General features: G+C 33.8%; 1 protein-coding gene across 2 annotated transcripts; it reads right to left on the bottom strand.

The window, feature by feature from the left end:
- Positions 1-2,566: 2,566 nt before the first annotated feature.
- On the bottom strand, positions 2,567-26,171 carry LOC134856823 (gamma-aminobutyric acid receptor subunit alpha-6-like). Of its 2 annotated transcripts, none has more exons than XM_063873109.1 (9): positions 25,950-26,171; positions 25,483-25,735; positions 25,060-25,164; positions 24,573-24,700; positions 24,087-24,169; positions 5,042-5,176; positions 4,261-4,449; positions 3,331-3,521; positions 2,567-2,972 (listed from the first exon to the last, which is right to left on the bottom strand). In XM_063873109.1, exons 1-9 carry the CDS (start codon positions 26,084-26,086, stop codon positions 2,637-2,639), a joined length of 1,557 nt encoding a protein of 518 aa, XP_063729179.1. In that variant the 5' UTR covers positions 26,087-26,171; the 3' UTR covers positions 2,567-2,636. The 2 variants fall into 2 exon arrangements, with proteins under 2 accessions (XP_063729179.1, XP_063729180.1); XM_063873110.1 differs by having other exon boundaries at positions 25,483-25,663.
- Positions 26,172-26,720: the final 549 nt, after the last annotated feature.

The following is a 26,720-nucleotide window of genomic DNA, read 5'->3' as shown; positions in this document are numbered from 1 at the left end:
AAATTCAATGAAAAAAAACTCAATTAATTTATTCAATTCATGAATAAATTATACACTTTCTTGGAATTATTGACGATTCTGATAATCGTTCTTATCAATTTGCCCGTATTAATCAGTAAAAGGAATATTTTCCTGATTTTCTGCTTTTGGACCCATTCTGTTCTTAGACCATTCTGCTTATTGCTCCGCCTCCAACACTATTTATATAAAGCGTGAAGCGATAAATATAAATGAAACTCCAAACGGGTCTCGAAAACAAAATATTTTTGATGTAAATAAATAACTGTGCTGCGCTGAACGGGTGCCGGACATCAAGCCGACGGGACTTCAAGCCGAATCGTAAAATTAGGGACTTCAAGCCGAAAATTTTGTCACTAAGTCATGAAATATGATTAATTTGAAACTTTTTTAAAGAATTTCTCAATTTCATGATCTTTATTCGGTAATTATTAGCGTTTTCATAAAATTTAAGCCTCCAAATGATGTTTAGGAAAATTGAAAAATAAAACACGGTTGAAGGTAATTTTTTTGTTTATTATTTATGCATTTCAAAACCCGGCTGGTATTATTAACGGATGCCAATCCCAAGTTATTCTCTGTCATAAATAACGCTTATTATGGAGTAAAATAGCTTACAATTTTGACAAGCAACGTTTTACAGATGAATAAATAATGATTTCAGGTGCTTGTAAAGTTTAATTTTCGGCCTGAGGTCCCTTCGGCTTGAAGTCCCGTCGGCTTGTTGTCCTAGACTCGCGCTGAACATGCCCTATTTTCAAAAAATACTTATTCAAAACGTAGACATAATAAAGATAACCAGTTTATGTTTGTTTTACAGGAAAGTGCCTAGGTTAATAGTTTATAAACTCAAAAATAAGGGAGTAGATAACAAAATAAGGATTTTGTGATAAAAAAAACAGACATTTCTTAAAACTTTGTTTAAATTTGTCTACTGTAGAAGGTTAGTTCTGAAAATGATTGCTTCGTATTAAATACTTTACAATCATTTTCAGTACACGTGAAAGCGTTAAAGATATAACACGTGAAAGCGATAAATAAAAATGAAACCTGAACGGGTTGCTTCTTTATGTAGATAATTATCCGGGATCTTGTTAACTATTTCCCCCCCCCCCCTTTTGGACCTTGTTAACTGTCCCCCCCCCCCCCTATGCATGTATTATTTTTGACATACATTTCTGTACAAAATATGCTTTTCAAAAAGGTCAAAAATTAACAGGGTTGTTATTTTTGCGCGTTCGTATTTGTATTAGATACTAATTATAAATTACCTACATAAGAAATTTTAACTAAATATATTTTCTGAAAATTATCTTAAACTATTGAAAATGTGACAGCCAAAGTTGAGTTTCTGTAAATCGAAATAGGGGAAATAATTAACAAGATCCAATATCCGTTCTGCGTCATCAATTTTCTCAATTTTTTCTGAAATTCAGAAAACTCAGGGCAGTTTTCTTGACACTGTGATAGTTCTTTTTGGACTGCTAAATATGAGAGGAAGATTTTTTTTGATGAGAAAACACGTGAGCTTTCTTTGAGGTAGTTAAAATCAGGATAAAATATATTACACCCAGCGCTATAGTTAGTTTCTTTCCTTCGCTAATTGAACTGTTCGGCCCAAAAAATTTCAATCTGATAAGTCATTTCTGAGTTTCCTGTTCACAATCATATCAATTAGATGAGTCCAATTAAACGCCTGTATTTTTCGATCAATTAAATTTTTTCACTTTATACGAGTGATATGAGTAACAGAAAATCGCCTGTTGTAATAAAAATTGAACTTAAAAGAATTATGCAAAAATTATTCACAGGTAATGCATCTTTTTAAACTTGAGCTCAGAACACAGTACATTTTAGATGATATAAAAAAATCCCGTCAAAAAAGATTGATAAAAAATGGAAGTTGGTTTGGAGACAAAAAGAACCACTCCGAACACAAACAACAATATCAAACAATGATAGCCGGTTACTCTGCAAGTAAGTACAGCATGTTCCAACCATAGTCTTAAAAAAACTAAAAAATTTTTCAAATTATTGCCTTTTTTCTCGGTACTATAATAAAGGATCTGAACAAAAAACTAGAACTAAGGCAGTCATATTAAAACAGGCAAATTGAAAAACAGTTTTTGAGGAAAAATATCTAAAGAAACACAAAAAAAAACGGGAAACTTTTTTTTTAATTTTCGAAAAAAAAAATTTAAATTTTTTAAAATTTGTTTCTGAAATTTTTTTGATCCATAATAGAGAACTTATACTCTAGAAACTAACTTGACTTGAATAAAACTAAATTTTCAAGTCTTAAATTAATCACAATTAAGCCAATGTAAGCCTGCCCAGTGGCTCGAAATTAGACGAAAAATCGAAAATTTCAAACCAGTATTTCTTGACAATAGAAAAAAGTTTGGGAATTTTTCTAATGCGGTTCGAATTACGACTGAAAGAGCTTTAATATGATATATCACTCAACCCAGTCCGATGATCGTTCGTGGTACCTGATTTTGCGTAGAAAAATATGAAAAAGAAAAGAAAAAACTAAAAGACACCCGAATATAAAGTTCCTCCCCGTTTTCAATGGTAGGAACAATTAGCTGAACACATGAACAGATGGTAGTATAAGTTCAAGTTTGGAACGCACTCTGAGCCGCCGCCGCACCCTTCGTCCATCTGAACTTCTCATACAGAGCATTAGTGTAGCCTATCCAGTAGACTAGAGTTACCAACAGATAGGCTGCTGGAAACAGAGCCCGACAGTACACGTCAATCAAACCTATATCCACCACTGGTCCCAACTGTTCCCCCCGCAAATGGGGGGCATTTCGAGGAGGGGTTGTCCAGATGACATGGGTGGGATTGAATGCTTTTGGTTTGGACTCGATTTTGTTCAGATTGTTGTCTGAGATTGAGGCGTGTCCGTTCGAGAAGAAAACTGCACTGTAACGAGCTTTGGCGTGCCCCTGAAGAAAAAAAAATAAAAAGTGGCAATCAGCTTAATGAAAAGGGCGTATATAAATGATCTGATAATAAGAGACTTTATTCACTTCATTTAGAGCCTCAATTAGTGATAATGTGTTAAATTACATACATTGCTTACCTCAAGTTATAGTATAGTAAAGTTGGTCGGCCAAAATGTTTGCCATAAATAAGTACAAAAGGAGGGTCTTTTGAAAAAAACCAAACCAGAATTGAGGCGAGCGGTCGGTCGTCGCCTCCCGCTTCGACTCTCCACTGATGAGAAATATCTGTTGTAACCCTATAACTGACATCGCCTAAAAAGACCTCATGAAGCTATGCTCTTATCTTTTAGTCTGTCACCTTATGGTTCGGGTTGTTGGCGTGGAACTGTCTTTCGGCGGGGCATCCCTGGTTTCTGAACCGGATCTTGTTGAAGTAAGAGACGACAGCAAACTCGACCAGAGCCCCGAACACGAATAGCAGACACAGGGCAAAATGCACGTCCAGTGCCTTGACATTGGACACTCGCGGAAGGTGAGAATTAGTCGTACCTTAAAACAGACCGTCAAGCTAACATATACGTAGATACTCTAATAGATTATGCTTTATGAGTCTCAGAGGAAAACGGCAGATGTTTAACAAATCGCCATAACTTATAATTATTATTTTATTTTCAAGCCAAACTTATAATCATACAAAAAATATCAGCCTGTCGGGTGGCATATCCAATTATTGAAGCCGTAATTACATCAGAGTTAAAAAATTGTCTAACGACAGTGAAAGTCTGTCCTTATGTGTTGTTGCTTAACAATACTAGCCGTTGGCTTGTTGCAAAGAAAATCTTTTTTTCGGCTTTTTTGCCTACCACCGCAGAGAACACCTCAGAGAACGCTCGCTTTCCCCCCTGAAGGATTCGACCCCCTGCTGACCCACAGAGTCCCCTTTGTACTATTTTGAGATATCCCTTTTTGGCTGACGGACCCTAAACTTTTTCTGAAGGCGTCTTCGGCGCCAATATATACTAATTTTTAAGGAGAACGCGCGCAGAAAAAACGCGATTTTTTGGTAATAATTTACCAAAAAGTGTCTGAAAACGCTGTTTTTTTTTCAAAATTTTGGCCAAAACAAGGTCTTTTTAGTTCTTTGGGAGGGCTCGGAAAATCATTTTGGTCGACCTAAAAAAATGTCGACAAAATTTTTTGAAAATCCGCCCCCCCTCGAGAAAATCCTAGATCCGCCCCTGTTATATAATATTGCAGAGTAGTAAGATGCAGCTGCTGTTTTTTTTACCGATGAGTGTGATCATAGTGAGTACAGTGGTGATGGCGAGTGCGGCTCTAGCGGGCACACTGTCCCGGGGGATCCAGAAGGAAACCCAGCTGAGCATCACCACCATGGCAGAAGGCAGGTACAGTTGCAGGATGAAGTAGGTCAGCTTGCGTCGCAACACGAAGTCCATACGCAGGTCACTGAACTTACCTATGAACAAGAACATATGTGATTAAGTATTATTGGTCTCTGTGAAAGTATTCACAGCCACCTCCCCCAACTTTTTTTTAGGTGTCGAGAAATTTTTTTTTAAATGGTGGATTTTTAGATTAATAGTGAATGAACACAACTTTTAACTTTGAGTTACTTAAAGCTAGAGGTTAAGAAATAAGAAATAAAAAAATTCAAGAAAAATAAACTAAATTTTCATTCTTTTTCTTTTAACCTCTAGCTTCAAGTAACTCAAATTTAATAGTAGTACTTCTTTACGTTGCGTCACCGAACATACCCAACTCGATGTATGTGACTCAGTTTACTCATTATCTAAAAAGCCAACATTTCAAACAATTTTTTCTCGACACTCAAGGAAAATATTTCGGAGATACTTCTCGTAGTAGCTTTAGTAGCGACTAAAAAGATTTTTTAAAAGAATATTTCAAATCAAAATCATCAGATGAATCTTTGTTGGTCGTAGCTCTCCCCCCCCCCCCCCCCACTTCCACTCTTGCCCTTGGGAAATATTTTGAGACTACACCAGAGTCGTTGATGAGATTTGGTTTGATGTTTGACCATATTGAGTAACCTGTGGAGAATTCTAGCTGAAGTGTGTCTAGAGTGATGTTGAGGAGATCGAATTGAGCAATCTCGAAGTAGGCGGAGCTCTCCAGGGTCCTCCCATGGGACCAGAGCAGCACCAGGTCCTCTGTTGTGTACCCATCTACAAACACGATGAATTTTACAAAAACATAGCTAGGACACGGGTCGTATTTTTGCACTCTCTAAACAAATTGGAACCTGATCTAAACTATATTTTATGATTGGATAAATTAGATATTTTACCACTGTAAAGTATTTAATATTAACCAATCATGATCCATCTAACTAACAACCCACTTATTTGTAAGTGCTGAAATTACTTGTAATTTCAGCACCAGAGAGATTTGAATTTAACTTAGAAATTAGTTGTCTCTCCAAGAGAACTTCAGCAGCCGCAACAAACCAGTATACCCTAGATCTATTGAGCCTAGCAGAGACTAGTTAAACACCCTGAGACTAGAAAGTATAAGAGTAAGACTAGGATCGGTATTAGACTAAGAAGTTGCACGAATCTATCCGGCCGAAAATAAGATAGCGTGACGAGCAGACGGTGTACCCTATCCGAAATTACTCTATGAGTTAACCACATCAGGCTTAACTCATCTGGTGCGACCATAAGTCTCGAATAAGACCTTAATAGCTTAGATTTAACCAAAAATAGATTAGAATTTAGACAAAACATTTTAAAAATGTTATACGATGATAATTTAATCGAAATGTCTCTACGACTCAATAGATCAGAGCCGATATTCCGAACGATAACAGAACTACCCGGAATCGTAAGAAGACCTCGAACAAGAGACGACATACGACAAAGTAGAAACTTACCATATAGTTATATGATTGTACGGCAAAAGCCAACACAAACTTTTATATTTAGAATCTTATTAACAATGAATTTAGATTTTCATTTGCAAACATAAAATTTTGAAGACAATCTTCATAATCATTTCAGGCGCTAAACAAAATTATTAATATACAATAACGATTGATAAAAAGATCTCAGATCGTTAATTTAAATTCTGCAGTCTTATATAAAACATGTTTGAAAAATATTTATTGAAAATCAAAACAAAAATTAGTAGCATGACAATAAATTGTTAGTAATCATAAAATCATATGTTGTCCCAGCTTCATCACCTAAACATAACAGCAATCATAAGTCACTGATACCTTTAAAAAACTAAATCTTTTTCTTAAATAAATTTAAACCATTTTAAACTTAAATTCATTTAATTTTAAAATCAGATCATCAAGGCTTATCCTTGGATCTTAATTAATTTCCTATTTCACTAAATTTAAAAACCTGATCATCAAGGCCTATCCTTGGACCAAAAAGAACAATTTTGTTCTCCCCCACCCACTTAACAAGTGTCTAACGATCTCAAATGTCGATTCACTATCCAACCCTTCCAAAAAACCCAAGACTAATAGAAATTTTTCAACAAAACTAACCATTCAAATTAGGATAAACAGTGAAGAACTTCGGTTAATCATCCTTCACTTGAACCCTCCTCTTACCAGACCCAAGATAAATCTTAGACTTAGTAAGTTTAAAATAGTATCTAACGAACTACTCGCGTTCTAATTATACCTGAACCTTGTGGATCGATTTACTATTCTCCAACCCTTGAACACAATCACTACCCCTAAGTAAGATTAAGTAAGTTAACACCTTAGCTTATACTAGCCACGAGAAAGTAAAAAATCATTCTTCGGAATCGATATACTTTTCTCTCCAACCCTGAACAAATAGACCCAGGTTAAGCTAACCAAAAAATCGTAAGGACTAACAGTTTAAGAAAGTAGACATCATCTAACAACTTTTTGCATCCTTCATCCTAAACCTTATGTCATTCAAAAATCTAGGAAATAAACAAACAATCGTTTTACACAACTGTGAAATAGATAACAAAAAATACGATCTTGTAATCACACCTCATACACAAACAGTTGGATATATTAGAACAAAAAGATCTAACAAAAAAAAGAAAAATAATAAACAAACAAAGACAAATCACACGAAAAAGATTTTCAAAAAATAGAAACGCATTTTCAGAATCAGAAGCCAGCAATTTAGATGAACTCTATAAATTAAAAAAATCGATCGATAAAAATTGTCCCATTCACGATCAATTATATTTTTCCGACTCAGAAACAACTTCAAATTCATCAAAAAGAGGAAAAAGAAGAATAAAAAAGCAATATAAACACAAACCAGTACACTTTTATAATTGGAATCAACCAATTAGACACATCGATAGTTATATATTAACAGTCATTAAACGAAAAAATGAGCCACAGCCATACTCAAAGTGACGATAGTCCAGATGACGAAGAGGTTTACCCCTTCCTCATAGATGCAACCGATAATAGAGGGCAGCATGACTTTTGCAAGAATTTACTCCTAAATTTGTTTGAAACCGGAATCAGCCCATGCAAAGCAGAATTCCCAGATGTAAAAATCAAAAGACAAATTATCGAACATTATCTGAAAGATATATGTAATTTAACACAACAATACGGAATCTACACCATAGAATTCAGCACACCAAATCCGAATCAACGCAAATATGTAATTCAAACAGACGATCTTGAATTAGAATTTTCAAAAGTATTCTTAGAATATATTAAAAGCATACAATATCATAACTCACAAAGAGCAAACTCCATATTTACTAACGAAGTTTTTGCAATAATATATAGCTATATTTCAATATTAGAAAAAACAGAATTTCAAAGTATCTCACCAACTGAGACATCCAAACATATAAAAGTACGACATGAAATCACACTATTTTCAACTTTTCTACATATAATCAAAGAAAATTTCACTAAAGACGAGGTTTCACAACACACAAAACATGACTTACAAAAAATTTTGGCATGGTTTATAATAGATTATTTCACACATAATATAGACTTAATTTCACAAGCAAGAAAAAATTTCAGACCTCAAAATCGAAACGATGATACTGCCATCACAGAACAGTCAGACTACGTTTGGGACCCTGAATGGTCTCATCATGCATTTATAAATATCCCACAATCAATCTCAAGTCAAGCAATAAGTACAATATCTTATCAAAGAGATTATGTGAGAGTAGTACCACTGACTATTGATGCAACACCATTAAACTACAATACATTTTTACCTGATACGCGAAATAACAGTTTAAATTCGACCGTCATATACAATGAAAACCTTAATGGAACTAGGAATCTTACACAACAAGATATCCAAACACCATCACACTTCATAAATGAAGAAATTGTCCAAACAACAACAACTACACAACAAAGTATTTCACCGATACGTCCAAATTTAACAAAACCAAAAAATACAAACACTTCACTGGCACAAGTAACCTTACAATCAACCGTTAAACCTTCGGTTGCTCCAAAATATTCACATAAGGATTATCAAACATATAGACCTATGACAGTCCCGTCAAAAACACGAAGAACGTTCACAAGAAACACTTTTGCAGAACACAATTATAATTACACACATTCGTCAAAAACAAAATATCCCCCACGAAAAACTAATAATAATTATGTATGTTCTCACTATTGGGATAACCCAATGACAACAACCAACTCAGTAAATTTTCGAACTCGAACTAATTCACATCCTACACAGGATCGTAGTGAAAATTACCCATTCTTTCAACAAAATCAAAATAAAAAGCAAGCACCTCATCATACGGATTACTTATCATCTGATGATGCTTATTTACAGCCAGATATTTTTGCACCGTATACCCAAGAATATCGCGGACAAGGAGCGCAAAAACCTTATGCATATAATACAATTTTTTCTCCAAATCCAACAGATACACGAAATCAACAACCAATACAAATGCAAAATCCTACTAAAACACAATCTTTTCAACCAATTCAACCACAAAACCCAATGATTAAACACTCGTATCAACCAACTCAAATGCAAAATGAAATACCACTCCCATATTACCTTCAACAACACGAAATAACAAAAAATCAACTTTCAAGTTTTTCACAAATGCCAAATGCCGCAGAATCACTACAAATGACAATGAATCCATACCTTATGGGTGGATCATCAATAACATCAAATAAACCACTAATGGTATTCACAGGAACAGACCCTGAATATTCTGTAGAAGATTATTTAAATGCAGTAACAGCAAATTTAATTTTAAATATAGGACCTGAACCAATTAATACACCACTACATCAAAATTGGATACATCGACGCACAGCGTTGATACAAACAACCTTAGATGCCGCAGCCCAAAAATGGTTTTCAGTATTACCTATAGAAATAAAATCAGAATGGAAAAGATTTACACAAGAATTTTCAAAAATGTTTGACTCCGAAAGAAATAAACAACACCAAAGAGTTTTATGTAATGAAATTCGCAGATTACCAAATGAAACCATCAAACAATTAGCAGTACGTATCGAAACACTAGTTCGAAAAGCATATTCATTAAATACACATGACTATAAAAACACAAAAATGACAGAAGTTTTTAAGATGACCTTAACACCTCAATTAAGGAAAATAGCAATAAAAAAGAGAGCATCTCATCCTTCCTCAATTCGAGAGCCCGATTTAGATTTTCGAAAACTAGTAGACAAACTAGAGCAAGCGGAAATCACAATGATACTTGAAGAAACAGAAAATCTGAAACTACAATATGTTAATCGAATCGAAACAAACACTACACATATCAATAACATACAGGAATCAGATACAGACCTAGTTGAAAAAATCACTGAAATACTAAATATTTATGAAAAACACCCAAATTTTAAAGGCAAACCATCTTTCAAAAAATGGTGTAATTATAGCCGACGATACGGACATAGTATTTCTGAATGTAGACAAAAACAACAAGATAACCAGAACAAACCTCAAAAGTATAAAGAACCAAATAAATCATTCTATCAATATATGAAGAAAGATCAAAATCTACCAAACAAAAATGTATACAGCAACAACAGTTCAGGAAAACCACTTCCGAACAATACTAATTACACAAGGAATCAATCACCATATAACTCAAGTTATAGAGGAAGATCACCAGAACGAAGAAATACACAAAATTCTTCACAAAATCATTATAATCAACCAAATAATCGAAATAACTACTCGAGATCAAATTCAAATACAACACAATTTGTTTCTAGATCCAATTCCCAATCAAACCCAAGAAATAAAAATTATACCAATAATCAATCACGAAACTCATCATATCACAGAAATAGAAACTATTCAAATAATCGAAACAGAAGTTATTCGAACAATGGAAATCAAAATTACCCGAACAATCACTCAAAAAATAACTCATATAACAGATCAAACTATCACAGATCAAACGACAATTATCAAAACAGATCACAAAATAATTCACAAAATCGAAATTCAAGTTATAATAATCGATATAGAAATTATTCGCAATCACCACATAGAAATATAAACCATTATAATAATTCTAAACATCGCTACAGAAGTAGTACACCCAAACATCAAAGACATATTAATCAAGTACAATCAAATGAAGAAACAACATCAGACCCCCCAGGTATTGATGACACAGGAAATAACGAACTACAACTAAATCAAATAAACTGTGGATTATCAGACACAGAAAGTGATACAGAAAACACTATCTCCATAAATATGATAGCAGTCGAAAATGACTACGAACCTATTATATATGAACAACCTTTTACATCACATATATATGAAAATCAATTGGAACTTCTTCACTATTTTTATATTGAACCCATCAATACTACACAAACTGCACAAGAAGTAAACAAAATCAACACCGTAAATAAACCCAATGAAAATGACAAAACAAAATGCTTAAATGCAAATCACATTTACCAAAATTTACAAAAAGAACAACCCAAAGAAAAAATTTGGACAATATCATTTCTTTTAGAAAGTCCAAGAAACAAAGAATTTCAACCACCAGATCTTGAAATTGATTTTTTAATTGATTCAGGAGCAGAATCAAACATAATTAACATTCCCACATGGAATGAAATCAAAACCTTACACCAAAAATTAACGCCTCTTGCAACCTCTAGTAAACTAGCAACATCACAAGGATCAACATTAGTAAATTATGGAAAAGTTCAATTATTCCTTCTCCCCACAAGAACAATGGAGCAAAATAAAATTCTAAACAAGCCATTTAAACAAATATTTCATATCACAGATATTAAACACAATATCATTGGCATACCATTTATCTCGAAATATATACCAACAATCAACATCTTGAATAGTAAAATACTAATCAAAGATAAGTATACAAAAACAAAAAATACAGCTCTAACATTTTTTCAAAGATTAAATAAACAACCACCATTCTTTTCAAAATTTTATCCAATTTACAACCAACAACGGAAACACCTGAAACCACTATCAGGAAATATATATAACTTTTCAATAAAACAAATTCATCAATATGATAAAAATCAAAATAAACAACAACTCTTTATGTCAGACTTTGAATTCAAACCTATCCATAAGTTTTTCAAAATCACGATTTCATCTATAAAATATTTGAAAAATACGAATTCAGACATCATTTCGCTACATGTATATAACAACACACCGTACCAAGTAACATTACCCTTAGGACTTTTAGGATATTGCGAAACAAATGCTACAATATCACCCATACATGAAAAAGCATACCGCGTAAATAATATACTCCAATTATTAGATATTTGTCAATCCACAATTCTTAACGAAGAACTATCCATAAATAATATAATAAGTAATGAAAAAAGAAATACAGATTGTTTCACAAAAACCCCATATTTCAAACCTACATTCAACATAACCAACTATACAGAAGATCAACAGAAGTTTTTAACAATGTTTAACTTCCAACATTCACAAATAACACAAGACGAATTTGATAAGTTAGCTAAACAGCTAATAAAATATTCATCAGTCTATGCAACATCACAATTTGATGTTGGAAAAATCAGTTCATCACTACATCTCCCGTTAAACCCTGACGCAGTTTTCAAAAAACAAAGAGCTAGTAAAGTACCAATTCAATTACAAGACAAAGTAAATAGATTACTCGATATTTTAGAGCAATACAAAATTATCTCACCGGTAAACAAAGAAAAACAACCAAAAGGTAACACATTTATTAACCCTGTTATCATCCTAGCAAAAGGGGAATCATTAAAAATAGTTTTAGACGCTAGATATCTCAATTCACTAATAGACGAATCAAAATGCAATTGGCCTATTGAACCAATACAAGTTATTTCAACAAAAATAAACGGAAAATACTTTACAACCGCAGATATGAATAGTGCATACAATCAAATGCCACTAGATGAACAATCACGACGTTTAACACAATTTGTTATTGGAAATCAACAATATGAATTCAACCGCCTATTCTATGGAATATCCATAGGACCAGCAGCATTTTCAGCTTTTATGAGCAAAATTTTTAGACCACTTATACTTAAGAAAAACGCAATCACCTATTTAGACGATGTTTTAATGCAATCACAGACAAAAGAAGGAATGTTTACAGTTTTAGAACACTATCATAAAATACTTCAGAATGAAAATCTGAAGGACGCCCCCGATAAATCACACTTCTTTTTAACACGAGTTAAATTTTTAGGACATAATATAGAAAGAAAGACAATCACTCCATTAAAATCACGCATTGATGCTATTCAAAAACTTCAACCACCAACAAACAAAAAGAAAATCCAAGAATTCCCTGGAATGTTAAATTTCTTAAGCAAATACGTTTATAAAATGCAATTATTTTTAAGACCATTCTATAATATCCTCAGACAACAAAATAATTTTGAATGGAATACTGAACATCAAACACGATTTGAAGAAACCAAAAAACTTCTAACTGAACAAATTTCAAACACAATTCCAGATCCAAATCAACCATTCTATGCAATGTGCGATGCTTCAAATTTTGGCATCGGCGCAGCATTATTACAATCACACAATGGTGCAAATAAAATAAACCTTATATCAGCAAATTCTCGATTATTCACTCAAGCAGAGCTACGACTCTCAACTTTAATGAGAGAATGTACAGCTATAATTTATACACTTACAGAATATGAATTTCTGATACTTGGATCAAAACATCCAACAGTTCTATTCACAGATCATAAACCAATCATTTTTCTCTTTACACAGAAGTCAAATCCAAATCACCGAGTTTATAGATTTCAATTAATTCTAATGAAATTTCCAAACTTACATATAGTCTGGACAGCAGGAAAAAATCTTGCATTACCAGATACATTAAGTCGAAATACACCACCTGAATTACTTACACGAAAAACTACAGTTGAAATACCCAAAAATGTAAAATTTTACTTGGCATAAAACGAAACATCACCCCGATTAGAATGAAAAAATGCAGAAAAAACTGACCTTGAACAATCACAGATAAATAACCTACAACACTTCCCACTTTACTTAGATTGCCAAGATAACCACTACGAAGGGGATCTACTTCCACCCCTCAACTTCAACCCATACTTTCAACCCGATTCCATACTCACAATGGATAAAAAATAACACCCAACAAAAACGAGTAAAACAACACTCGCATAAAAAAGGCCTTTTTCCGTTAATTGAAAAAGAAAATTTAACTGATAAAATAAATTTATCATGACCACAAACAAATGATTCAAAATACACAATAAATCAAATTTTTGACCTCCATGACCCACTTGACACAATTCCTTTATCTAAATTAGAAATTGGAAACATTTTTCTCCCTCCAACAGATAAAATTACAATTAATACCTTGAAACAATATCAAAATCTTGATCCAGTAATTAGACAACTAAAATCATGGCACAAATACAAAACTAAGCCCGTAAAAGTAGATACCACAATTTTAGGAAATAAAACACTCCTCCGAGATTTTCGAAAATTTAATAATACAACAATTAATGAAAACACAGACCTTCTAGAATATCAATTAAATGAATCTACAGTTCCCTGTCTCCCTTTAAGTATGATCCTCATAGCTTTTAACATTTCACATACACAAAACATTAAAGGACACTCTGGATCAGAGAAAACATATTCAAATTTCATACAAAATTTTTATTTCCCAAATGCAACAATTTGGACAAAAGTACTATGCAATGATTGTATAGTATGTCAGATAAATAAACCTTATCCAAATCAAAAACAAATAGCACAAAAACAAGATTTTAAAGGACAAAGTCTATATTTTAACCATCGTATTTCATTCGATACAAAAGGACCAATCTCACTATAATCTGAAGGAAACTCCTACATTATGGTAATTGTTGACGCATTTACACATTATGTAGCACTTAACCCAGTACCACATTGTAACGCTTATTACGCTTACACAACACTTTATGAACACTGGATAGCCAAGTTCGGATTACCCAAAATTTTAGTTACAGACAACGGCACAGAATTCATAAATAATGAAATCATCACACTATGTCATTTATATAACATTAAGCACAAACCGCGTACATCTCATGCACCTTGGACAAACGGTTTAGTCGAAGGTATGAACCGTTCACTACAAGAATATCTTAGGTGTATCATAAATGGAAATGATACAAGATACACCGAATGGTCAGCAGATGTAAAATTATTTCCCTTAGCATATAATTCACAAATCATGACAAATCTGGGAATGTCACCATATGAAATGGTTTTTAATCAAAAGCCACGTAAACCAATTATGTTTACAGCAAACTCTCATAAAAATGCACAAGGTCATTGTCAACCGAATAAAGACTCAATTTGTTATAACCTACCTTTACACACACATGATGAAGATCATTTTCATCACCAACAAATCCTTAAATTAGCCTCCGGTACACACACCAAATGGATTTTAAATAGAGATAAAAAACACAACGAAATTTACCAAAAAAAAACAAAAAAATTGTTACAAAGACAAAACATTAACGAACAAATAAATTCACGCTTTACACCAGCCTCCGAATTAAAATTGGAACATTTGTCTTAATACCAAATTTTAATACACAAAAAGGAATTTCTAAAAAATTACAACCCCTTCGTAAAGGACCATACCAAATAACTGCCAAACCCACTGACGTAACATATAAAATTACCGATTCAGACGAAAAAGAATTTTTTCAACATAGAAAAAATCTCTTACCTTATTACCCAAAAGAATACGCACTACGTGAACTAACTCAATTATATTCTTTCACAGGTTTAAAAGTTATTCAAAATCACCTCCATACGGAAAATGAAATAAATGAACAAAATGACATTCACCTTGAAAAACAAAATAAAAAGTCAACTACAACCAAAAACAATACAAAAAAGCTAGATCAAAATATACCTCAAAAAGAAAGAAAAAATAGAAGAATGATAGAAAAAATTATACCCCAAGACCAAGTCGAGAAATGAGAACATAGAGAGTCATCACGACTTCGAAATCAACCACGCAAAAACTACAAAACATTCATTCCACAATCTAAAATATTAAAGAAAGTTGAATTTCAAAAACAGCTTTAATTTTAAAAATTAATAATCTTTGCACCTCTGAAACATTTTGAAATTTCATTTTTCAAAATAATATGCTGACAAACACGCAGCGATTCTAGTTCAAAATTAGCCAATAGGATTCATTCAATCCGTCACCTTCTATAACTCTAACACAAACCAATTAGACGAAAATATTAACCTCCAGGCATATCTATAACTATAACTTTACAACCTCCGGGTCAAAAATAAGCAAACCACTCAAACTTGACAACTAAATTAAATACCACCATAATATCATAACCCTCCTTTATCTAATAACGCAAAGATCAACAATATTTTCCCAACTCAGACTTCAAAAACCCCCCAAACAAAAATGTTAAATTAGCCTAAAGTAAAAGAACGACCATATTAAATTAGCCTAAAGTACAAAAATCTCAAAAATACCCCAGATAACCTGACAAATAAAAATAAAGTAAAAGAAGACCTCCCGAACTAAAATTCGCCCCCAACAATTTTTCACAAAACTCAACCCACTTGTCAAAAAACCAATAAATAATTCGACCACACTTGAAAATTGCCCCAAACAACAAAAAATATTCGATATAGAAGCCATTTCTCAAATGCTCTTCTCTCGATCAGTCAACATAATTTTCAACATTTTCATAAACTTTTTAACAATGTTTAAACTTTTATTCATATTTCTTTTTGATACCTTTGAAGCTTTTGTAATAATCTTAATCATTTTTTGCAAAATTTTTTAAATGTTCTATTCCATTTTGAAACATATCTCCAACTTTCACAAGCCATTGACCATATTCACAGGTACGAAAACCAAAAATTTATTTAAATGATACGAACCATTTTTAGTAGAACAGATATTTTTTTACTATTTGTAATTTTTATAACATTTTTATCATCCCTCATATTGACAATATGCAAATGTATAAAAAAGGCAGTCATAACATTCGCCTTAGCAACAATCCTTTTAATTCTTTTTCTAGAAGAATACTACAATAAACATAAATTTTTTCACTAAAAAGAAATCAATTAAAAAACCCTCAAAAATTGCTAACCAACAATCACACAGTCAGTCTTCACCGACAACATCCCAAGAAAACCCGACACCACCTACAACTACCCAAAACCCCCAAACATCTACACGAATTTTTTTCCAAGATAACTCATATACTTTTGAAGAACGACACGCTCACTTATCTGAACCACTAGAACCAGTTCAGCGACAGGCACCTCTAAGTGAACCAACATATAACTTGTACCCAATACTACCACAAGAATTAAGTAGAATACGAAATATTAGTCAAAACTAAAATACAGTTGAAATAAATAGACAAATTATACATCCACGACGAAATAGAAACGTTCAAACCCCCCGAGTTCTTTTTGATATACCCCAATCCCCATCACCAAGTACTCCGGAAAACCCAATTAGCATATTACCGGAAACCCCTACAATTCTTTCACAACGTAGCACCTCAAGTCTACCCTCAGATTACTTAGGTTCAACACCAACATCTGAACAAATACGTGAAAATCCCTTTAACCCCCCAAACCAAACATCACGACTACCATATTGGACAGCACAATCATTCACACAAGGTGAACCAAATTTAATAAATGATCCAATAGATATTTCTACAGATACAACAACATCATCATCACTACCAGAAACATTATCACTACCATCAACACCATCAATAAGCCAGATTTCACCGACGCCTTTTCCTTTAAATTTCCCAAATAACCTCGACGCTAGATATCGAGAACAATCATCAACAAATATCCCTTTAAGATTAGACTGGAATACATTCACAGCACCCCCACCATCATTTGGACAACACCCAGAAAGTAACCGACTCCACAACTGGGCACTTAATAGATTACAATATAGACAAGATATCCACGAAGACATTCGTGACCATAACATCCAAATACTCCAAAATAGTCTACAATTAAAATTTGAAATCACGGTTAAACTAAACAACATTGCTCAACATCCTTACCCATTAAACCCACCAAATATAACAGCTCAATCGCTACCACCACCATTTATAACAACTGAAGTAATATATAAATACGACAGATACACCAAAAAGACAATTGGCTACATTACATTTTATAACCCGTACTCAGGATTATCATACACATGTATATTCTAAAAATATTGATTTTTCTCCAACTCTTTTTTCTAATAATCTCCGATCAGAACATAAATCCTTCTCCCCGCACAGGACCCCAAGACTTATTAGTAACACATTACGATTGTGAAGAAAATGAACAAAAAACACTACACAAATATGCAATAAATCAAGTATCACAATGCGAAACAGAACCACAAGCTATAGAAACTACAAATGTAATAGCGACACTCTATTCAAAAGCCCGAGCAACAACAGTCATAGGATATAAATTTACAGCAACATTTTCCGAAAAGAAAGTACATTGTTCACAATTTTCAAACGGAAATAAAAACCGACTTGACCATGAATCATTCTACCAAAGTAATATAGAACGACTTCTACATCTCAATCCCGATGATTGTAAAAACAAGCTACTAAGACTAAACATCACAAGAAATAAAAACACTGACAGAAAAATAGTATAATTTCAAGTCTTTGCCGATTCTGTACATCAAGCAGAACTTGAAAGATATCAAGGACACATTAAACTAGATGAAAAATACCCATACAACGGCGCACACGGAAGATTAACTTATGACATACACGATAAGCACTGGATACCACACATTGGTATAAATAATCCATCAAACTGCAAAGCAGACACAAAAAATAAAGGATATCAAGAAATAATGTTTTTCGATTGGAAAATACAACTAGAAAAAATACAACTCACACGAGATTTATCTGACAACACAATGATCTATCAAGGAATTAGACTACCTTGTAAAAACGATCAAGGTTATTGTGACCCTACAACACGAACACAAGCAACAAGATACTGTTTGGTTTCCCGAAGATACATGTACAACATTTCAAGTAGCAAAAATACACGCTCGAATGATAAAATTTCACAAAAAATATTTTATACAATCAATTCCATATGAACAAGTAAATCCATCACGAAAACAAAGTATTGATTTTCGAAACATCCATAATATAGAAAATAAATTAACACGTTTTCAAATATATCAAGAAACAGAACTCGCATGCAACTACAGAAATCCACTTCACAAAACACAATATTCTGAAATATTAGTAGAATACGAAAAAGGTTTCGACATGACCACTGGAAAAATAAAAATTGACCCTTATGCCACAGGTCATCCTATAAACGAAGGAACATCATATATACCAATTAACTTTCAAAAAATTAATGGTCAACCTGGTGGACATCTAAAGCCACATGACACTAGAAGCACACGTTTACAAGAACTATCACTAATAAATAATTCTTATTTTGGTAATATCCACTACGATATCCACTTAGATATGAAATTAGACTACACAATTAGCCGAATTTTTCAGGAAATGTCACTCTCTGAATTAGAAACACTTCACCAACTATGCGAATTAGAACGAACACAAATCCTACAATCACTTGCACTAGCAGTATTAAAAATACCCTACGCAGGATATTTACTATCAGGAAATAGATCAATTTTTTTAGACTACGAAGGAAACATTTTATGGTTTTATACTTGTACCAAAACATTATCACCACTATATGTTTTTGAAGATAAAAGATGCTATAAAAGAATCCCTATCTTTTATAAAAATAAAGTACCTTTTGTTGACACACTTTCAAGACGAACATATTTCTGGGATACCGCAGTCCCATGTGGATCAGAAAATAGCCACAATATAGTACAATTGAACCCAAATGAAGATAAATATTATCTTCTTACCCCATACCCCACATTAATGCAATCACTCAAAAAATTTTCACCTGAAAGCATTTGAGCTATTGCTCGAAACCCAAATATCGATTTACAATCAATTGGAATATATTCAAAATCCGATATCCAACATCACATTAGAACACAACAATTCCAGGAATTATTAACACAAATGGACACTATACAAAGACAATCAATTGACCAAAACTTACGCAAACTTGCCGAAACAGCAGGATTTGCAGATATCTATACACAAGATTATAGCGGATATTTTACAGACATTAAAGACTATATATATCTAAACGGTGAAAAATACAAACCACAAGATATTTCACCTATAAATATTTTTAGCTTTGTTACACTAAAAAATGAAATTCTCGATTTTCTAGGATGGCCATATTACATCTTAGAAAAATTAACTATCTTATACGCAATGTTTAACTTTATAGGATTTCTTTTTTCACTTTTAAAAGGAATCTATAATACATGCGCTATACACACACAAGTAAATAGACAAGCAAGTGTAGCACGCATACTATTTGCAGGATTTTTGGAATTTTTTCATCATCAATAAACAAAATTCTTCTAGACGCACAAATAAAAGAATATAACACAAAAATAGCGACAAGACAGAACACGTACGACGAAGAACATAATAATATAGAAGTAACGCCTACAGCACCACAGTTGCCACCCCTACCACATAACCATCCATTATCCTTAGTCCCACGAAATTTCCGAAACTTAGCAATAACACATAATCCAAGTTTTAGACCAAACATATCGCAAAGTCCCATACAACATATAATGACACATCATTCACAAGATGAAAATACATATGAACAAATTATCGAACAACCCCATACCACCGCTTTTCAGTCTCAAAATAATAATTTTTTCAGCCCACGATGAGCCGACAACTTGGATCCCTACACCGCTCAAATTCCCATGCAACCAACCTCAACACTCCAATTACAATAATTCCACTTTTTGCTTTCCCGCCACCCGATTTCCCAACTAGTAATATAACATCAAGCATGAATTCAGACACTAATTCAGATATTTCAGTTTTATACTCCATTTCACAACTCAATAACCCTAATATAGAAACCCTTGATGAATTTGCAGACTCCGAACCATCTCCATCCAATAATTTTCAAACCAACTCCTCAGTTTTTTCAAAACCCCTTTTTCAACCAATCCCACCAAATAACCCACTCCCGTCCATTTCTACCCCCTCTTATGCTTCACAAGTAACCCCAACCTACTCTTCATTTCATTCAGACCGATCATCCAATTCTCCAGATATTCCCCAAATCTCCCAAGAACTCGATAATTTTATCACCCTACAACAACAACTATTACACCCTAACACCCTCACTATAAATCAGATTTCTTCCACAATAGAATCCTCAAACCCACCTACCCCTACACCCTCTTCAGCTTAAACTGCATCATTAGCACAATCATCCACATCCACCGAATCATCAAATAGCACTAATAGAGCTTATCGCACTTTTAAAAGAAAATTCCCAAACCATCCATTCCCGACCAAACCAGGAACAGCCCGTGAATATATTAATCATCCACATCACACCAAAACGAAAGATTTCCTAGCAATCACCCTACCTTCATTTCCACAGTATACTTTAAATACCCCTCACGACACTAACGACACACGTAGTTTTGTAGATGAACATGTTTTAATGCCTACACTTCATTGGACAACATATTATCATTTTACTAATCCCCTTTGCCTACCGTTATCTAATACTCATAACGATATAGAAGGAATAAAGATATGCTATATCGACTCACCACACCACTAACACATAGACAATTTACTTATATAGGATATAAAAAATCACTAAAAACATTCACTGCACCCCGAGCTAACGAATTTACACTAGAATATTACGACCATAATATCATCCGAACTAAACAAGACCAATTTTTAGATGACGACCGCTTCGCTAACCCACAACTATTAGAAAAATTTTTCATCAAAACACCATATGTATTCACACTCAATATATTTGATCGAAAATATGATCACATCATTTCTGAAGCACTAACTGACATGCAAGCTTACGAAAGTTTTAAAGAAAAATTTCAATTATTTTTACTAACCTTCCACTTCCTTGCACCACATGAACGCAATTTGCACTGCTCACACGACCCAATAACTCAAATGTATATATTTTGTCCCATCACGAAGACCTTTAATGCTGAAGAATCCAGACCCTTCCTTATCCCACATGAATTTATCCAACCTATAGAAATCCCTATATTAGAATTCATCCATAATACTAAATACAATCACAAAATATATAATCTCATTCAAAACACACCTTATGATACACGACATCTTTCAGACATGATACACGACATCTTTCCCCACGGTTTTTTCCCCGACGACTAACAGGTAAGTATAATTTATACATATTCTTCACTAATAAATCTAAATTATTACTAACCATTCTTTACTCATGTCTCATTTAGATTTTTAGTCTTCATCCCACGATCATCTGCAAAAAACAGAAAAGAAAAATAAAAAACTAGTTAAAATTCTTCTAAACTCAATTAATATTTTGCACTAGATAAATATAATAAAATTCATACGAATGTAGTAAATTAATTTATATATTGTTTCCCCAAAAGCAGTAAATTTCATAATGATGAAAATTTGTAACTTAACTTTTCCCCAAAAACTAGCAGTAAAATTAAAATTCTATGTAGTAAATTGATAAAATAATAATGCAGTACTAACCTTTTGATAGTTTCATTCACTCGCACAGGAATTCTATCCAAACTCGTACAGCTCGCCCACGAAGAATTGTTTAAATAATGAATTTCAGTTTCAAGTTTTCACACTCAACAACTCTAACACAAGATAACAAGTTTCAAACTTCCGTTTAACCCGGGTGGAAAGGAATTATATACTAAACCAAACTAACCAACGCAGCTTACTAAACACCACAAATCATAAAATAACAGCATGACTAAGAAAAGAAAACCAACGGTACCCAAACCGGATTAACCCAGTTTAAAACTGGATAATTTATTCTTTTGAAGACTATTATAAAGTCTAAGAAAGAAATAATAAAACACAAAAAAGTCGAAAGACAAACCCATAACAAAAACATTTTGATTTTTGAAAAAAGGACACAACCAACGGAACATAAGAAAGGACACCATAAACCCAACATAAAACGTTATCACATAACAGGACCTCTCACAGAAACCGCACGAAATCATACCCCCACTCCTGGCCTAACCCACCAGAGAGGACGTCCTGAGCATGCTCTATAGCCGGCCTAACCCACCGCGCTACATCCACGCTTTGTGACCACACTTCTATTTTTAATAAGAGGTGCTCAAGGGTGAGTAACTCTTCAAAATAACCGAACTAAAACAAAAAGCTTTTGTGAAAACAACTAACCAAAATCATAATTAAAACAGTGAACTAATAAAAATTTTATAAAATGTAAATCATACTTTGCAGTATATAGATCAGCATACAACAACAAAGACGAACATCCAAAGACAAAATGACCCCACTACACTCGAAAAAGAATGGCCAACCACAACCAATATGCCGTCCACAATCACAACTCAAAGGATTTAGAGTACGACTTGACGTCGCAGAAAAGGACTTCATTGAATTAGACCAATGACCACCTCGATGTTCAAGTATACGTACAGATCCGAGTTACAAGGCATCCCCTCCACGCACAATCTCCACGCCATTCCCAGACGAGGTCGAACACAAAACAAGTTCTCTACATATTACAGAAAAACCCGTCATAGCAAACCATTCTGAAATCAGGTTGATTTCGTTGGGAAACACAGTCGTTGTCACAAGAAGACACAACAATTGATGTCCCTATCTCCAGCATCCTGGAACTTCTCTAACAAGAGAAACCGGACAAGAATACGATGTTTGTCAAATACCAACGTTCATCATCCATCCTTTGAATTGCAGAAAGATAATTCTAAAAAACTCTGTAAAACCCGGATGAGTGGAACCTGATCTAAACTATATTTTATGATTGGATAAATTAGATATTTTACCACTGTAAAGTATTTAATATTAACCAATCATGATCCATCTAACTAACAACCCACTTATTTGTAAGTGCTGAAATTACTTGTAATTTCAGCACCAGAGAGATTTGAATTTAACTTAGAAATTAGTTGTCTCTCCTAGAGAACTTCAGCAGCCGCAACAAACCAGTATACCCTAGATCTATTGAGCGTAGCAGAGACTAGTTAAATACCCTGCGACTAGAAAGTAGAAGAGTAAGATTAGGATCGGTATTAGACTAAGAAGTTGCACGAATCTATCCGGCCGAAAATAAGATAGCGTGACGAGCAGACGGTGTACCCTATCCGAAATTACTCTATGAGTTAACCACATCAGGCTTAACTCAAAATAGAGATAAAGGGCAACGATGATGGCGTTTAGTTAATAAAACTACTGCCCCTGGTATCTATAACGGATTTTCCATAAATTGATTACCACAAAAACTAAATATTCATCTTCTTTCCAATATTGCGATGTTGTTAACTAGATCTGCCGGATATCATATTTTATGCTCTTGTTAATAGTAGTTTACTCACAGGATTCTATGAGGAGGGAACATGTCTGTAGATCCATCGGAAAGAAAGACAGGTCCATAGGGCACTTGGAAATCACCGTCACTCTGAATTTAAAAAAAATCAACTTTAGTTGCGTGGAGGTGATCAAAACTCAAATGACCGGTGTCTTCATTTTAAGGCTGTTAGTTCTATTCGACCAGAAATAAAACAAAAAAGAAACCAAAATAGGCAGGCAGTTAATTTGCTTGTGAGTTAGTATATAAAAGTTTTGCCGATATATGATATTCGCGATAGTCTGAAACCATTTATCATCAGCCCTTTTAACAACTTCCCCTTTTCTCCCCAAGTTAAAGTTTTATCTTTGTTTCAGGTTGTCTGGTAGTAAATGAGAGTTTGGAGGCGATGGACCAATTGCAAGATTACAAAGGTTTTTGGTTTTCATGAACCATTGATGTGTTTCTGACATGTGTGGGATAAATGGCGAATGTATGGTTAATATTATATTACCTGGTACTCATGAGTAGATCTCCATTTGGGTAAAGTCTCACAAGGGTGTTAGGTTGCATGACGTCATGCTTGAAGGATTGGATGGACTCGGGGAAGAAAATGTCCGGCAGCCAAATCTTACTGGCAAACTAAACACGTTTCTCACTTAGCCTCTGTTCATTTTCTCTTAATGGGGCACATTAGTTTGCCCGAAGTATTAACGGGGTTACTAAAAGAAGCAGATCACTTTAAATCACTGCTAGTTTAACGTTCTGGATTTCACTAAAACTTATTGATCAAACTCTTACTCTCAAAAAAATGCGTCAAAAGGCGGAGAAAAATAGACAACGAAACTCTTTGAGCATGTGTACTACGGGGGGTGATTAGCAATGGCATTTTTTATTTGCAGTGGCTGTTTACCCGTCATTATACGGAAACTTCAATGGTGTGCTTTGAGCGCATTTTTCCGAACTGTAACTAAATTTCAGTACACAATGAGCTTCTATACCTCATAATTTAGGGAGAGTTCGTCCGATCTTGCTCCCTCGGGTGGCGAAAATTTGAGGCGCGGATCATTCCACTTCTGCCTTAGGGCCATATCCAGTCTGAAATTCTAAAACAAAACAAATCTCGCGATTTTTTTTTAAGGTGTTTCATGATTGAGAAGAGGTCGATTTGATACGATTGTTGAATAATTAAGAAAAACTATGAAAAAGGTACTGAAAAATTCAGAATTTCCAGCCGACAGATTACTAGTCAAACTCTCATTCGGTTCGTTTAAAAACTTGGAAATCTTTGAAAGCTACCCACATCGCGCAGGGGTCACAAAGGATGTCTTTCTGTCCTAATCAGGTACCTAATTTTTTTATTGTAATTTAAATTTTGACAATGTTATAACTCGAGCTGGGATCTAGTTAAAATTGGAACTAACCATCTCCACTTCACTAATAGGTCCTAGGTTGCCGAGTAGGACTGTGACGTTGATCAAGACAGGGGGTCCCCCGTAGTTGGGTCTCAGTCTAGAGTCGTACTTGAAGAAGAGTCTGTCCAGGGTGCGGGATACTTCCTCCTGGTGTCGTCTCATGGCCCCATGCTGATTTGGGCCCGAATATCTGGAATCATCAAAAGTAGAGTAAGAGCCTTGTTTCTCCAGGTGTGCAGTCAAAAGTTCATTTGAGAACAAACTAGAAAAGTTGCAGAAAAGAAAACATTAGTTGCTTCAGACAAAATGAATGGCGTCTTTTGAACTAAGGAGGATTGTGTGATTGAGAAACCCTCGTCAGTGCCGAATTTTTGCAGGATATCAACTTTTACAATGCCAGTGTTCAAAATAAAAAAATGGAACTAAATCAATCTATCTTTTCAAGTTCAATGTATACTATTTTTATGCATACTCACTTATTTCCAATTGTGTTTTGAGAATTCTCCCGCTCCAAATTGTTGTTCGCCCGGCATATGACTATCCAAATCAAGTATATCGGAACAAATTTCATTTTCACTGAGTGTTTTTGTTTCATTATCTGTTTTTCGGTCATTTTTACTTGAGAAAAAGCTCTTATAAAACTAATACGCGAATTTGGTTTTTAATCTTGTTCAAATGAGGTTCGCACAGCTAAATCAAATAAAAACAAATCAAAACTGTTTAAAAATTAATGAGCAACAATTTTGAACTGGCACTGTGCTATGATTTAAATGAGAAAATTGCAATGGAAAACTTCGAACTGAAAAACTAACTCCATCATCTATTATTGATCGGTTTTCAGTCTTTTAACATCCGTCCTCTCATAGATGTTAAATTATTGATTATCTTCAGCATTCAGGAGAGTTGGAAATTATTACTTGAACTCCAATTATTGATAATAGAAATCTACCAGATGTTTTCTACCCGATCAATATCAAACTGCCTATAAAAACGAAGAAAAAATGTTTCTGGAGTTCAATCAATTTTAAATTTAGCTTAGCGCACAAAAAGCAAAGCATCCATGAAAAAAGCAAAGCATCCATGAAATACTAAATATGAGGAAGCGTACATCAAAAAATGCAAACTTTTAGTCAAAACTTTCGAAAAAGGGCCCCATAACATCATTTTGATCTGTTTTTAACATACTTCCGGCTCAAACATGGAGAGAAAAATATGATAACGTCTCTAGTGGCATGAAACTCAAATGG

Source organism: Symsagittifera roscoffensis, chromosome 1 (assembly GCF_963678635.1).
Source record: "Symsagittifera roscoffensis chromosome 1, txSymRosc1.1, whole genome shotgun sequence".
Lineage (NCBI taxonomy): Eukaryota > Metazoa > Xenacoelomorpha > Acoela > Convolutidae > Symsagittifera > Symsagittifera roscoffensis.
The sequence above is the reverse complement of the archived record's forward strand: the minus strand, read 5'-3'. Positions and strand labels throughout refer to the sequence as shown.

Bases quoted from the DNA above. Each gene is read 5' to 3' on its own strand.
- LOC134856823 (XM_063873109.1), bottom strand. From the start codon at position 26,086: ATGACCGAAAAACAGATAATGAAACAAAAACACTCAGTGAAAATGAAA. The intron at 5,177-24,086 runs GTGAGTAAACTA...TCGTGTTTGTAG, and splicing joins TTCCCTCCTCATAGAATCCT to ATGGGTACACAACAGAGGAC. The intron at 3,522-4,260 runs GTAAAAAAAACA...GTCTGTTTTAAG, and splicing joins CACTATGATCACACTCATCG to GTACGACTAATTCTCACCTT.